Source organism: Hippocampus comes, unplaced genomic scaffold (assembly GCF_001891065.2).
Source record: "Hippocampus comes isolate QL1 unplaced genomic scaffold, H_comes_QL1_v1.1 scaffold91, whole genome shotgun sequence".
Classification (NCBI taxonomy): Eukaryota; Metazoa; Chordata; class Actinopteri; order Syngnathiformes; family Syngnathidae; genus Hippocampus; species Hippocampus comes.
In genome coordinates this window covers 1,469,008-1,484,427 of record NW_017805034.1, presented here as the reverse complement: position 1 = coordinate 1,484,427, position 15,420 = coordinate 1,469,008, and the positions used below count along the sequence as shown (strand labels likewise).

At 43.3% G+C, this 15,420-nt stretch overlaps 1 protein-coding gene across 1 annotated transcript in view; it reads right to left on the bottom strand.

The window, feature by feature from the left end:
• snx29 (sorting nexin 29) overlaps positions 1-15,420 on the bottom strand; it is a 121,040-nt gene that overhangs the window by 6,714 nt on the left and 98,906 nt on the right. Inside the window, exon 19 of the mRNA XM_019863575.1 lies at positions 10,863-11,003. Within this exon, the coding sequence (XP_019719134.1) occupies positions 10,863-11,003 (141 nt within the window). The remainder of the gene's footprint in view (positions 1-10,862; positions 11,004-15,420) is intronic.

The following is a 15,420-nucleotide window of genomic DNA, read 5'->3' as shown; positions in this document are numbered from 1 at the left end:
GGGGGGGGCTTTGAGGTGGAAACTTATTCATCAACAACAGTAACGCGGTTCTCACCAGAGTTACTGGAGGATAGCGCAGGAATAAAACAAGAATAGCTCTTACGGGGTTAGCTTGCATGCTACTTTCTGCTACTTCCGAATTACATAAAATGCCAGAATTAAATGAACAAGACTCTATCGTTCTTTTTCTGGAATTGGGAGTGCAGCAACAAGATAGGCAAAATGGACAAGTCAAAAGAATACCCAGGGGGGCGCCAAGTAGCGGCCAAAAGACTCACATAGCCATGCCTCGGTTGTTTTTAGGGTTTTTTTTTAAATGCCAAAGTGCCATTTTCAGTGTTTTTGTCCTAATCCGCTTCTTTCTAAATATACCTCACAGCAAATGATCAGGTAAGTTGAGCAAAGATCCGTGATCATGCAGGGAAACTAGCATGTATGTCAAAGGCACAAGGTAAGCTGAGCTGCATTGCCTTTTCTTGGATCGCATATTAGCTTTCGCTAAACGTCGTCAGCTTCTGTTAACCGGCACATACTTGACTGTGCGCTGAAGTTGCCACTTACGCAAAAAAAAAAAAAAAATGAAGATTCTGATCCGTCGCTTCCTCAAGAGAAAATCCTTCGATTGTCTTGAAAAGTAGAGACAGTACCTGGTCCATCCCAGGTGACGGTTGTCATGAAATGAACCCCAAAAAGCACTCACCGAATGATCTCAAATCTCAACCCCTTCAGAAAGTTGGTCTGCATCATCCCTTACACCGGTCAGAAGGATGGTGAAAAAAAGTTTGGGCATGTTCGCAGTCAACACAAGAGTGGATGGCGGCAAGAGAAGCGAGAGGAATTCGAGTAGCCTAATCTGATGTGTCACATTAGACTGTGCATGCCAGTGTGGGTTTCATGCTCTGCCAACACATGATGGGACACTCTGACTGCTTTCATGGATGTCAGAGGAGTAATAACCCTAATGGACATTGTGACACATTCATCCTCTCGTGGAAGCCGAGCGCGGTCCAAACCAGGTGCACGAATCAACGTGGTGCGATGCTGCAGGTACGACTTCCGTGTCTCAACCTATCTGCGTTCATCAAACACCAACGCCAAGCGCTACACATCCCCTGGTTCCTCCCAGCCCCGGCTCCGCGGAGCCCGAATCAGTCCAGCATTGAATGTGTAGGTGCCAGCTCATATTAAACACGAAGGCGGAGCAGAGCTTAAAGAAAACATCCCCAGGGCCTAATTCTGTCAGCGTACGCCCGCACCACCAATCTCCGCACACATTGAGTCAACTCGTGGATGAGGGAGGGCAGCTTGACATGTATGTTCTTCTCAAACTCGAAAAGACGTAGGAAACATGGTTCGATGCTTTCACGGTACACTTTATTAGGTACACCGTGTGTTCAGAAGATACTTCAGATCTTTGGCCACAAGCTTAATGAACCCTTTGAGGGACAGCGGTTACTCCAGTGGACAGCTTATCATGTTATCAGGTTACAGGGTGCAGGAAAGGGTTGCCATGTAATTTAACTCATTCAATCCCAGCCATTTTCACTGGAGAAACACCCTCAATCCCAGCGTTTTACTGGATTTTGATGTTGCAAGTCCCACAGAATATTCGGTTCGAATGCTATATAAACATGGAGCCTACCAAAATAAAGTTTGGATAGAAAAAATATATATTTTCTATCTTGTTCCATTCTTCAGCAATCGGCATTACAAAATGGCTAAGTTTCATGAAAATGGCGATTCCTGGGTAAAAAAATGGAGAAAAAGAGCTTTTCGTAAAAGCATGCATTTCAAGCACGTGAGGCACCACTGCCACCTACTGGTCGCTTTTTTGACATGATTTACAATGCAAACGGCTTATTCCCATTCACAGATTGCATCAGACCCTCCTCCTCTCTATGACGCAAAAAAAAAAAAAAAAGACTTGGACGTACAAGTACGTCCTTGGTAGGCGGGGCCTAATTTTAAAAAGACGTACATGTACAACTTGTGGAGTTAAAGAGTTAAGATTAGCATTTTTGAGACGAGGTCTTAAAAGCGATTATGGAGAGTGGATGTTGTCTCACTAAAAAAAAAAAAAAAAACGCACCGATACACGGGGCCACCAAATGGCCATGCGACAGGATATCGAGCACATTCGCAAGAGTAAAAGTGCACACAAACACACGGATGCCGGGTGTCACTTCACAGAGAGGAAAGAGAAGCACAGATAAGCGGGGGGGGGGGGGGGCTGAAACTGTCAATGGAAGAGACGCTCGAACGTCGTCACATATGTTCCGTGGATTTCCTGGCAGCTTTACACCATTCATCTTTGGCAGAGGGGAGCAAAACACTGCTGAGAGCTCGTCTCAAGAACTTCATGTTGCCCGGCAACAAGACATTTTAGGAGTGAAAAGGAAAGAGTTCAGGAAATGAGTGGACTTTGATCAAGTCAGAAAGTCTGGAAGCGGCCAGTCTGATAAAATATTGCTCTTTTTTTTTTACAGCCTTTGCATGGCAGATTGACAGGATGTCATGTCGGTGGGGGCGGGGGGTCGAGCCCCCCGGTGCCATGCAAAACAGGAGTGGCCACCCCGGTCACCTCTTCAGGAACACCAACACGAGCAATGATTTGGACCCGAGAATGAAATGAAGAGTGGGCAGCAGGGCTGAACATTCTGTTCTCTCCATGCCACACGTAAACACTCTCCAACGCGCAGGTCTCGGCTATGCATAAAACATCACCAGCAAATTCAGGACTGCTCGTACAAGACCTTCACAATGTCTACTTGTCATAATTTAAAAAGCGTGAAACGTGCATTGCATTAAAAAAAAAAAAAAAAAAAAGAAGACAACATTGTAAGATTGGTTAATAATTCACTTTGTAGTTTCTGATTAATTAATCAGGGCAGCGCTGGCAGAAATGACGGTTGCGCAAGAGTCGGTTTAGGGACCCTTACATAATCTCACTTGAATCCAAGAGATCAAAAAGCTAAACAATGGTGATTTTTATTTATAGACGCATCGGCTGCTTAAGAAATCATCTCTTATTATTTTGTCCATAAAGCATCGGTAATTGCAATCAGCGCTCTGCCTCAATATCCCACCCGGCATACGGTGATCCTGTTTAAAGAAGCCTTTCTGTGAAAACGTTCTAATTGAATCATCACTGAAGAGCATGATTGACTGATTACTTCTGCATGCTTCTCCAAATGGGATGAACCACAACAAACAACAGCAAAATTAGGCCAAATGTGATTTTTAAATTTTTTTTTTAGCATTTATATTTTCAAATTGATCTTCCTCTTGCATGTCGAAGCCAAACATTTTCATTTGTCACGTTTTAGATATTGAAATGGAGCATTTCGTGAAAAAAAAATGTGTCTTTTGTTTATTTACAAATAAATCTGAGCTCAGTCGCATCTTAAGATGTTTCTCGATTTCGATGTGTCAGTTATAACTCCCCCTCCCTCCTCCAAAAATGTTTTTATAGGGACTTATTTATACTTTGGAGCCACCACTAGCTCACTTTTCTGAGCAGTTTGTGTTCTCAAATAGGCTGATTTCATCAACACAATAACAAGGGTGTGTTATGTGTGCCGCAATTGCTGATGCTTCAGGTATTTGGACCGTAGATACAAAAAAAAAAGTTAAGAAACCTGTGATCTGTGTGTGTGGGGGACAATTTTCAGTTTTAAATCAAAAAATAATTCAACCACATCAGGGCCATAAAACAGGATTTTCATTGCAACTCTTCATGTCATTTGCTATTAATAACCCACCATTAATATCGGCACACATGTTACACTGTAAGTCACCAGGCACAGTTTCACAAAAGGTCCTCTGCTATTCATCGAGCTGCCATGACAACAACGACGCCAACACGGGTTCTCGGATTTGGCTATTAACAGGCACCGACGATAATGGTGTGCTATTTGTTCAAATGACCATTTCAGCCGTACGGATAAAAAATGGCCGCGGCGTTGGGAGGATGCATGACGTTTGAATGTGTGGAGGGAAGAGAGGTACCAAGGAATTGAGTAGAAAGCAGATCACACTTTTCCTGACCTATCAGCTATTTAAGAGTAGTGAAGGAAGTCTGAGCAGCTGTGTGTGTGTGTGTGTGTGTGTGTGTGTGTGAGAGAGGAAAACCACTCATACGGTTCACTTTCACAGCTGGACAGTCTGGCCAAAAGCACCAGGAGACTTGAGGCAAGTGCGTTATTATGCTCATTATCAGCAAAGGAGATGCACAAATGAGGCAAAAGAGCTTGATGGTTAACAAATTGCGCAAGGGCTATGGATACATGGGCCAAAGGTCAATTCGGCCACCGGCGAGGCAATTCATTTCGGGCGATTACATACACAGAACAGCGTGCACATTAGGGAAGTACTGTATTCTCCGCACTATAAGGCGCACCTAAAAGCAGTCAATTTTCCCAAAAGCTGACAGCGCGCCCTGTAATGGGCCTTATGTATGGTGTTACAGTCTCTTTATATTCCCCATTGAGTTATTTCCCTGTTAGTGTTTCTTTGCCATCTGGTGGTAATTATTAGCAGGAAGCAATTGTAACCTAATAGGGTTCGGCCCCACACTAATTGACATGTGCATTCACCAACACATACTCAGACGAGTACTTTGTGAGCTCTGTGCAGCCACAATGAAACGAAGATGATACCAAAACTACTGACTAAAGAATCAATTGAATCAGTTGAATCAATTGCCTTCATAACTTTTGTCTTTCATTCATTGTTTTGTCATGCCATTTGTATTGATGTTTCTTGTACGTCTGTGTTTGTGACCAGTTCTCTTGGCTTTGCAGTGGTTGTGAAGGCTCTATATAAATAAAGCTGTATTGTATTGTAGTCCCTTTAGCGTAGCACTATCTATTGATCAGAATCAGATCAGAATCGCCTTTATTGTCATTGTATAGCATACAACGAAATTTGGGTGCCACTCCTTAGTGCATTTCGTAATTGGATGCATAGCGCAACCGCAGCCACGATTGTAGCTTCTGTTCAATGCACCTTATAAAGCAGTGTGTCCTATATATGAAAACAGTTTTAAAATAGGCCACTCATTGAAGGTGCGCCTTATATTCCGAAGCGGAATATACGGTCTTCTAAATTATGTAAGTGTGGACCATTTAGAGTGTCGCACCGTCAAGCAGGCGTTTGGAAAATCGGAGTAATGAATAATACGTTTCAGACAGGAGAACATGAGTGCCGATCAATACGACAAGAACAAAACCGATTCCAAAATGTAACTCTCAGGACATTTTTAACTCGTAACGGCTGTACACATTCTACCTGATCATATTTAAACCTCAACTGGTTTCATGCTCGGCCTGTATTATTTTGTTTGCCATATCGTAGCATTTTTTTATTGATTAAAGTGCAGTCACATCGATCCTATGAGTTGGCATGGTTGCAACCCCCAGTGGAGCCAAAGGAATCATTTTACACTATGGAACCGGGTCTGTATTCATTACAGTGGGCAAAGCTCCAGGAAGCGAGAGAGAATCATGACAGCTTCAATGGCATCTGCTCCCAAGTGGCATATAGCGATTTTCAACATTTTAACCAATCTGAGTCTCAACTATGAAAGACCAAATAAAGGGAGCCAAAAATAAATGAATAAATATATCGTGTGTGCCTACTGCTCTTCCAGTGTGTGATATACTCAAGGCCAAACAGCACACAGTGAGTTCCCTGCCCTAAACCAGCACCAAGACCGAGCTAGAAAAAAAGATTAGTCGTGGATTTGTGTCCATAAATAACAGTTTCCTTCCTGAATGGCGACTGTTCGATTTCACATTCACAATCTCGCGCGCACTAAGTCTGTGGCTCGACTGGCGAACGTCAACATAAAACAGGTTGAACATTAACGCTCGTCAACACTTGACTGTTTTCTCCGCATATCGCCCGTAGTCAAACGCTCGGCAATATTATCGGAATGACCCTCGTGCAATCCGGAAACTAGATCAACGGCAACATACGATAGGAAGTACTGCACTTCTCATAAAGAACAAATGCAAATGAGTGTTAAATGGATGATTTAGTGGGGGAGGGGGGGGGTGATGAACAACCGGCAAAAGTTTAATTGGATTCATAGAATCGTCACCCTAATTATGGTATAAATATGATTGGCTCCGTAAAGCTTGACAAAAGGCCTGGAGATGGGCACGCGCAGAAAATCTGCTTTCGACATGTTGCTATTAATTATTTGGATCGTGATTATTGGATGACTTGACAATAGGCATTGGATTACGTTGTCTTGGAAAAAAAATAGCGACGAATCAATCGCTTTCTTTTCAGAGGAAGTCAAGCGAAAAATTTGTTCTAGGCGCCTCCGCCCGTCTAAACGCGGCATTTCGATTCACATTGGGCTTATAGAATTTGAGTTAAGCACCAAAATCGCCCCATTTTGAGCTATTTTACGGGTTGTTTAATAAATTAATCGATGATCGATGATCCGATCCCGAATCTGCTTTATGCCAGTGATGTTGTTTGGAACACGTTTTTTCCCGTGGCGAGTACAACAGTAAACCCGAATCCCACTTCGCGATCCACTCAATGATTCATCCCCTTCCCAATCAATTCCTGATGAGTCCCGACACTGCGTAAGGCAGGAGATTAACGGGGGAAGGGGAAGCCGGATCGCAGGACAGCCGCGTGCAATCCGTCAGAGAAGCGTCAAGCGCAGATCAGCTCGAGACTGTGCACGCACATAGGTTCGATGCGACGTGTCAGGTGCGCGACACGTTTCCACAGTATTCCGTGTGACTTTCGTCATGACAGATGCTCGACGACAACTTTCGCTTCGTGGATCTATGCCGTCAGTCATCTCGAGGGGGTCTGCGTTAACGGGCATGATGAAACTGCGAGAACGCTGGGCATGTAATCGAGTTAGCCAGGATGTGCGTCTTGACAGCCGCCTGATCCGTATTGACGCGCGCATGCCGCATCCTCACTTGGGCGAACCAAAGAGCAGATATTTATTTCCAAGTGTAGCTAAAAGAACTTTGGAGCGTTTCCCCTCTCACTGGCCTGACATTGTGTCTTGGAGCGACCCGATGGACGTCATCATGTGAGACTCTACAGGAGTGCATATACGCAACACGTGATAACTTTGGTGAAAGTGAGTAAGCAGACATTATGGACATTATTATAACAAAAATAAGTGCTTTCAAATTCAATTTCATATTTGATGGTTGGACAGGCACGCCACTGGCCCAATTAATTGTCTACAAGCACTTAAAAAGTCAATTTTCCTGAATATGTCCCCCTATAATAGGCGAGATAGTATTTGGTGAAATTACGCAGTGGTGGCTTTGCTCACACAGCAATTATTTGCAGTCTGAACATAAAATATCTCCTGTGCTGGAGTCTTAAGGAGTCAACAGCACAAAAAGATGCTAGATTTTTTTTAAAATTATTTTTTAAATCAATTGTGTACCGTATTGGCCCGAATATAAGACGGTGTTTTTTGCATTGAAATAAGACTGAAAAAGTGGGGGTCGTCTTATATTTGGGGTCGAGACATTATACCCATTCACGACACTAGATGGCGCCAGATATCATTGGGGCAAATGCTGAACTTGACTCCCCAGGCCAAAGGGAACCCCTGCCACGAAGAATAAAAATAAAAATAGCGGTAGCACAAAGAAGAAAAATAAAAAATAGCGGTAAAAAGGAAAAGAGAAGAAAATAATAGAGGAGATAACAGAAAATGGAGAAACGTAGTGACAATCTGGAGAAAGGTGGGTCGATGATCGGCCAGGTTAACCGGCAGCTGAGGAGAAGTTATGATTTATATTTCAAAAACCAGAAGCCATTCATTGACGAATTTGATTGCACTTCAGATTTGAATGATGCAAAATAACATGCTTTTTCTCTCAAATATATTGTTATAATCATTGTTTCAGATGTACTCTAATTATTTTCTGTATAAAAATTCATTTGGTGTTCAAAAAGTCTTTTTTCAAACTTGAGTCTTGAAAAAGAGGGGGTCGTCTTATAATCAGGGCCGTCTTATATTCGGGCCAATACGGGACAATTTTCTACATGTATTTTGACCAAAGAATGTCAGAACTTTTATCAGGACACATCGTTTTTAAACAACAAATATCTTCTTTATTTTTGCATTCAAACTGCCAGACTCAAACTTGACGATAGTTGTTCATCTGCGATTGCGTAGGAGTGTCTTGTTTTGTTGTTTTCAAAGTATTTTCATCTTCCAAAATCAGCACCGATATTTTGGGGGGAGATGTGAGCCACGCAACAGAATATTTTGTTGAAAACTGTAATTAGTAGCGCTCGTGATTAAGTCATTCTCAAAGAGATTTTCGGATGGCGGCGAAAGCATCCTTTCAGAAAATCAGGCTCAGAATTGCTTGATTAAGCATATGTAGAATAATTTCATTGTCTGATTGAAATTTAATAAGACAAACAAAAACTCCTGTTTCGCCAGAAGATGACACGGGTACTTTTGGGTTCCATTTCATATCTAAAACAATTATATGCCGTCAATCCTGTGCAAACGGTAGGTTCCCTGATATTTGCTTGCAATCGGTCCACGGTGGACGCCATCCTTTGGCCAGAAGCTCATTTGTTTTGGAACAAAGAAGGAGTCGGATGGCAAGGAAGGGTAGAGTGGCGCAAGACGAAGACTATAATAACTGACTGAAAAACAGTGTGCTCTGAAACATTTTAGTCTTCTGGGAAATAAACTCCTCTTTGATTCGCGGGGGATGAGGAGGTGGGACAAATAGTTACTGTGGCGGTAGGGGGAGTGCATTTGTAAAGATGTTGAAGCGTTTTATATGTATAAAAAAAAAAAAAAGGAAAGCAAACGCAAACTGTGTAGGTGAGGAAACGAGGCCGGTGGGGGCTTGCGTGATTGTCTTACATCAAAATGAAAGAGAAAATGAAAGGCGGCGGCAAACAAAAGGAGGCGATTTTGACATACACGTGGACTCGGCGGGAGGAGGAGAGGAAGGTCTTACCCAAAAAAAAAATACAAATATGCCGAAAAGGGACAAAATAAATGTGCGGTCAAGTCACGGCGCGATTGAGGTATTGCGTGGGGATTTCACTTAAATCATGGGTCCTATGCCTGTATTTTAGCAGAAGCCTAACCAGTAATATTGCATCCATTCTTCTATTTTCTGACCCGCTTATCCTCACAAGGGTTGTGGGGTGTGCTGGAGCCAATCACAGCCGTCTTCGGGGAGTATGCGGGGGACACCCTGAACCGGTTGCCAGCCAATCGCAGGGCACACAGAGATGAACAACCATCCGTGCTCACACTCACACCGTGGGACAATGTCGAGTGTACCATTAGCCTGCCACGCATGATTTTGGAATGTGGGAGGAAACCGGAGCACCCGGAGAAAACCCACGCAGGCCCGGGGAGAACATGCAAACTCCGCAAAGGAAGGCCGTGAGCTGGAATCGAACCCTGCACCTCTGCACTGAGGTCGACGCGCCAGCCAGTCACCCACTGGACCGCCACCTATAATATATATATTTATATGTATTTTTTTGGAATAAAGATTAATTTATTGCTTGAGTTTGTTGCCGTTTTCAACTTTGTGAACTCTCCTCTCCAGAAGGACGCCTGCTTTGAGACGAGAGTCGGATAAATTCAGGTGAGCTTTCTCTGCCATGACTGCTGACTTCCAGGGGCTGTTCCAAACCGATAATTCACACAAACCGCCAGCGTAATGGACTTTGTGGGTGGAGGGGGGGGGGGTGTTTCAAAGACACAATGATAGCGGCGGTGTCGGCCTCCATGTGCGCTTCCACATGTGGTCACCCGTACGCATGTAGCAAAAAAAAAATCAACCACACGTACGCGACACACAGCTTGTCTCAGTTAGCTTCGGTTTCCAACCATGAAACGGCAGAGTCTTTGAAGGTGGCAAGCTTGACCACGGCTTTTCATCACGGCAGCTTCATACTCGACCAACCTAAGTATCCAGGTCAGACCCAAATTAAGGTTGGAGGGAGACAAGGAAGGACAGCGTGAAAAGGATTGTTGACAGGGAGGACCGTGTGACCCCCCCCGGCTGTAACCTGAGCCACGGTGGTGCCTGTGTGCACGTCCGGAAAATGCAGCAGATGGAGAAAATGAGCAATGCACCAGTTGCAACTACTTGGGAGTCAACACCATCGACTTACTCCGTAGTGCAGCGTGTTCTCCCTTTATAGGCTGGTTCTGTTTGAAGATCCCAAGTGAAACATAATTACTCAAAGTGTCGATTTGGGGGGTATAGAAATCGTCAAGCGTGATGTCAGCGTGATCGACCGGTTTGACAAAATGTCGTTTTTTTCACGGTATTGTGTTTCTTGAAAAAAGTGAAACGACTTGTTCAAAAGGAAAATACATTTCCTTGGTTCTGTGAAAAATATAGCTACCGCTGGCTAAATTTCACGCGGTATTCTAATCGTCTACTTGTTCTTGAAATCGTCAATCCAGAACCTTCAATAGACTGATTTTTATATATGTACGCACAGAGAAAAGTATTTTAAAACAATACATCTCAACTGAGAGACGATCTTTATATGTCGGGGAGGAGCCAAGGTTAGCCTGGGTTGTGACGGAGAGTCTTTCTTTGCTGCACACTTAAGGTGCAGGGTTGTTTTTTTTTTCTTGTCAGAATCAAAGACATTTCTTTTGAGGATAATGTAAAATAAGTGAGAAATATTTGATCATTTTGACATCATAGTTTGTGGTTTATCAATTTTTAACAATGTACAGTAGAGAGGCAATTCTAAACTCTTTGGGGGTCAATGACCTGTAATTTTTCTCGTCACCCCCTAACCCACGCAAGCAGCGGGGATTATTAACTCACCGGCCATCCTAAACATGAGCTCACCTTGTTCCCGATGGCTTTCTTTGGCGGGAAGTTGAACGCGTCCACCTGTGGGAACCGCGACCTCAGGCAGTTGTGCAGCTCCCGAAACTCGGTGTAGCGCCTGTACACATTCCACTCGTTGTCCAGGATGCGGATGTAAACCTGAGGCAGAGATGAAAAATGGAATATAGATTGATAAACACAAAGAAACATTTGATGAACTTGTCATTAAGGTTTCATATATCGCCTTGCGGGAATCAGCAGTGTAAAAAAAACAAAAAAAAAAACCAAAACAAAAAAACCCCCCAAGGTTTTCAGACATCCTCTGGCTAACATAATGCCACGCCGAGATAGAGTCTGTCTTTAGACGTGACAGCTCTGCCACCATTTCCATGCACCATTAGCTGCTTTATTCACACTCACAAAAGAGAGGGGGAGCGCGGAGAGGAGACAAAATGAGCCTATTACAAAGAAAGAGAGAAGGAGATGGGCTTCTGTTTTCATGGAAGGAAAACCGGGAGTGAGAGATGAAATGCTTTTTTTTTTTTTTTTTTTCCTTTTCGAAAATTCAATTTCAACACAGAAGTTAGTACAAAAGTTTTGGAAAGTAGTGCCATAGCATGGATCATCACAAATAGTAGCCAGTTATATATGAAAGAGAGAAAAAAAAAAAACGGGGGAAGGCTGAAATAAACCATGTTACCTCAAGCAATTTTCTTTTTTGGCATGAACCCTGTTAGGAATCTTCAAAACATGGAAAAAAGATGTAACATGGGGAGAGCCACTGCATTTTTATTTTATTTTTTTTATTTTTATTTTTTTCGAGGCATGACGATTTCATTTCAACCTCCATGCATCCATTTTGGAGACCAATTTTCGACACGTTGAAGTCATTGCTCATTCATCACAGATGTCACCCCCGATGCTGATGGAAAAAAAGCCAGCGGCCGTCCCTTTGGACCCCCTCTTTTACATGTCAATGATGTGCTACCTGTGGGATGAGCGGCTGTTAGTGTGTCACTCTGGGGCGCCCCCCCCCCCCCCACCACCACCCCCGATGTGCGAGGGATATTACAAGAGGTTCATCAAGCGTGACGGGAGCACGCGTGAGGCTTTTACATGCAATCAAAGTTGCTGTATTTGTTGTGTGCCTCTATGGCACTTTGCATTTATTAGTATCATACCAAAGGGGATAATTTTAGACTACACCGGTGCATGGACCGTCATTAGGTGATGCTCCCGGGTTTTCGCCATTGTTGTGATGTCGAGTGTGCATTTAGGCCGTTGGAGGGAAAAGCTTGATGACGAGACTTATCCAGAGGCGAAATACAAACTAAAACAATAGAGACCCAATATTGCATTGGACATGGGGAAGAAAAACAGTGCAAAGTGTTACCTTGGATTGGGCATTTTAATGGCAATGTGGATTCAGTCTTATCTAGTTTACCTTCGAAAGAAGAAAAACCGACATCAGATTTGAGAAGTTGAGCCGTACATCCACATCGGCCTCAAGACAACAGTGGCATGAAAATGGGATAAATGGTCACATTTCCCATCGCGTTAAAAATAATAATAATCATCATCGGGTGATCGTTCGGTCAAGGAAATTTAGCTAAATGTCATTGCCTGGCTCATCCAACATTTCGAGACAGGCTGAAGGTGATGCTAAGGGGTTGCCAAAACAACAAGGCAAATGCTATTCCCCTCACGTCAGGCCGGCAATATGAGCCCAAAAAATTAGGAAGTTTTTCAAGAGTTGCGAAACTATGACGGATTGATGCTGTAAAATACACGGGATATATTTGCATAGCTCACGCGTCACCGAGTATAATTAAATTCAGGAGTCCCATTGCCCAGATGTGACATACATGTTGTAAAATATACATCATAATAATTGTATCGCACAGACCATCTGGGAGAAAGCACAGTTACACGATTTGACATTTCTCTTGAACGTCGCGCTTGTTTCCAGTCACATGAAGTTGACTGTGCGTTAACACTGACAATGCAAGGCTGCACAATTGGAACCATGCAACAGTACATCCCACCGATATGCGACGTACGACCGCATTTAGTCAAGCACGTGAAACGGAAATGTCGAAAACCCATTTTATCCGCGAGACGATCTGAAAAACTGAATGCCCTTTACATGAGAGCCAAGGTGGTCATCCCGCTGCCGGTGCGCAGTGGCTCATGGGAACTGAAAGCGGTCAACAGGCCGATAACTGCCCTTCGAATTTCAAAGAAAAATGCAGTCCAAAAGTTGAGTTAGAATACAGACAAAACAAAGCAGGTTGGCAACATCTCCGTTACTCGTGTATTGACATTACAGTCATCTGTACGGTTACGTTGCGTCTTGCGCTTGAACGATTTCTTTTCGCACTTCCATACACATTCACTGAGAATGGTTCTCAAAATATAACCTGCGCCGTATTTAATACCGTCGCGTTATGACGGCAAAGGAATGCAAGTCTCGTCTCTTTCATGAAGTGTGAAGTTCAAGTCAGTCACACGAGAGAGGAAATAAGATCGTAAGGACAACAACAGTGCTGCAATATGACTGACGTACAGTTGAAGAAGCAGCCGTCTTCTTTCACTTTTCGGAAGGGTTGCAGAAGTCGCAGTGCGTTCAAGTTTTCTAACCTTTTTTTTTCCTGTATTTTTTTTTAATGACCAGGATGGGAGAGAGGCTTCATTCCTAGTTATAAGAAGACTGTTACTTTTGCCACGGATGTTTTTGTCAGGGGGCGCATACCACGACAAAGCATGAAATGTGAAATGTGACAAATCTGACATTTTGGACAAGTCATTAGAAGGCATGTGAGATGTTTTGTTCGACGCCGGAAAGGTCTCGTTGTTAAAGCATCAGCATCAGAGGCGTGTCTAGACAATATTAAGATATCCCAAAAATTGATTTACCGTATTTTTCGCACTATAAGGCACTTTGGAGTATAAGGCGCACCTTCAATGAATGGCCTATTTTAAAACGGTTTTCCTGTATAAGGCGCACCGCATTATAAGGCACAAAGAATAGAGGCTACAATAGTGGCTGCGGTTGCCTTATGCATCCACTAGATGAAGTGACGCTAAAGGGAATACAATACAGCTTTATTTATATCGCGCTTTCACAACTGCTGCAGCCGTAACAAAGCACTTTACAGAACATTTAAAATACTACGTCCAAGAAATCCGAATATTGATCCATATATCAGGCGCATCGGATTATAAAGCGCACTGTCAGCTTTTGAGAAAATTGAATTCTTTTTGGTGCGTCTTACAGTGTGGAAAATACGGTATTTGTGATCTTGAACTTCAGCGCCTGTTCAAATATAATCCAGACGGATTATTATTAGTTCTACCTCCACTTGGCAGGACGCTGGAGGGAAGCAGTTGGCACATCTGCCTCACAGTTCTGCAGTTCAGGGTTCGAATCCCGGCTAGGAGTTTGCATGTTCTTCCTGTGTATTGTCTCCCAGCACTTGTTGCTAGTCTATTTACACATGTCTTGCGACTGGTTGGTGACTCCAGTGAAGACAAGCGCTATCGATAGTCGTGGTCTGATGCCTTCACATTTTAGACGAGAACGTATCAGAACTGAAATATATTTCATACATCCTGCTGATTCAATTGTATAGTGAATAGAGCGCAACGTCGTGTATCATAGCAAGATACTAAGTCAAACAAGCTGTTTCAAATTTGCTTGCTATGTCGCGTTTCCATAAATTAGAGCATTATTTAATGCAGAGTGACTCTTATTTATCTCGCATTTTCCAAGTGGCTTCTCCGACATTCCCCACTGGGAATTTTGCATGTGCCGAACGCATAAACAGACCGTCTGTGTTTTGCTTCCATTAGTCTGTAAAAATGTGAAACGCGGAAGCAGCTGTTGTTGTTGTCGAGCTGCTGTTTCCGATCCCATTAAAATGCAGCACCTCAAACTAAAAGAGGAGGCCGGGGAGAATTACTTTACTCGAACTTAACATTTATCGAAAGGACGCGAGTATGAAATATTCTATTCTGATGGTTTGATTGGAAGGGAGTGGCCATTCCCTCCCTGACAGCAAACAAGTCTTACTTTTGGTGAAACAAGAAATGAAATATTGTGTAACATACCCAAAATTAACTAATAACACACAGAATACTAAATCGTGGCTTTAAGATCACTCACATGAGTAACCAGGACGTCCGGGTAAACATTTTGGTCACCCGCACTCGAAACCAGATGATGTCAAAATACAGCAAGTGACTTTTCTTTTCTGTTCGCGTCAGTCATCTGCAATGTTCGGCTTTCCAGAACATCTTTGTTGCTTATTAGCACCCGAAAATAAAATTCAGTCACACTATCTCTATCAATTATCTTTTCTCCCCAGGCTCTACCTTTACCTTATCGTTTTCGAGAGAGAAAGAGAGAGAGAGAGAGAGAGAGAGAGAGAGAGCGCTTGATTGGCTTCTCCAATAGTGCAGTATGGCGGCACAGCTAACTCATGGTCTCAATTGTGTGTGTGTGTGTGTATGTGTGTGTGTGTGTGGGGGGGGGACATGTGGTCACGACCCGCACACTTGCAAGAATGTGTTATCC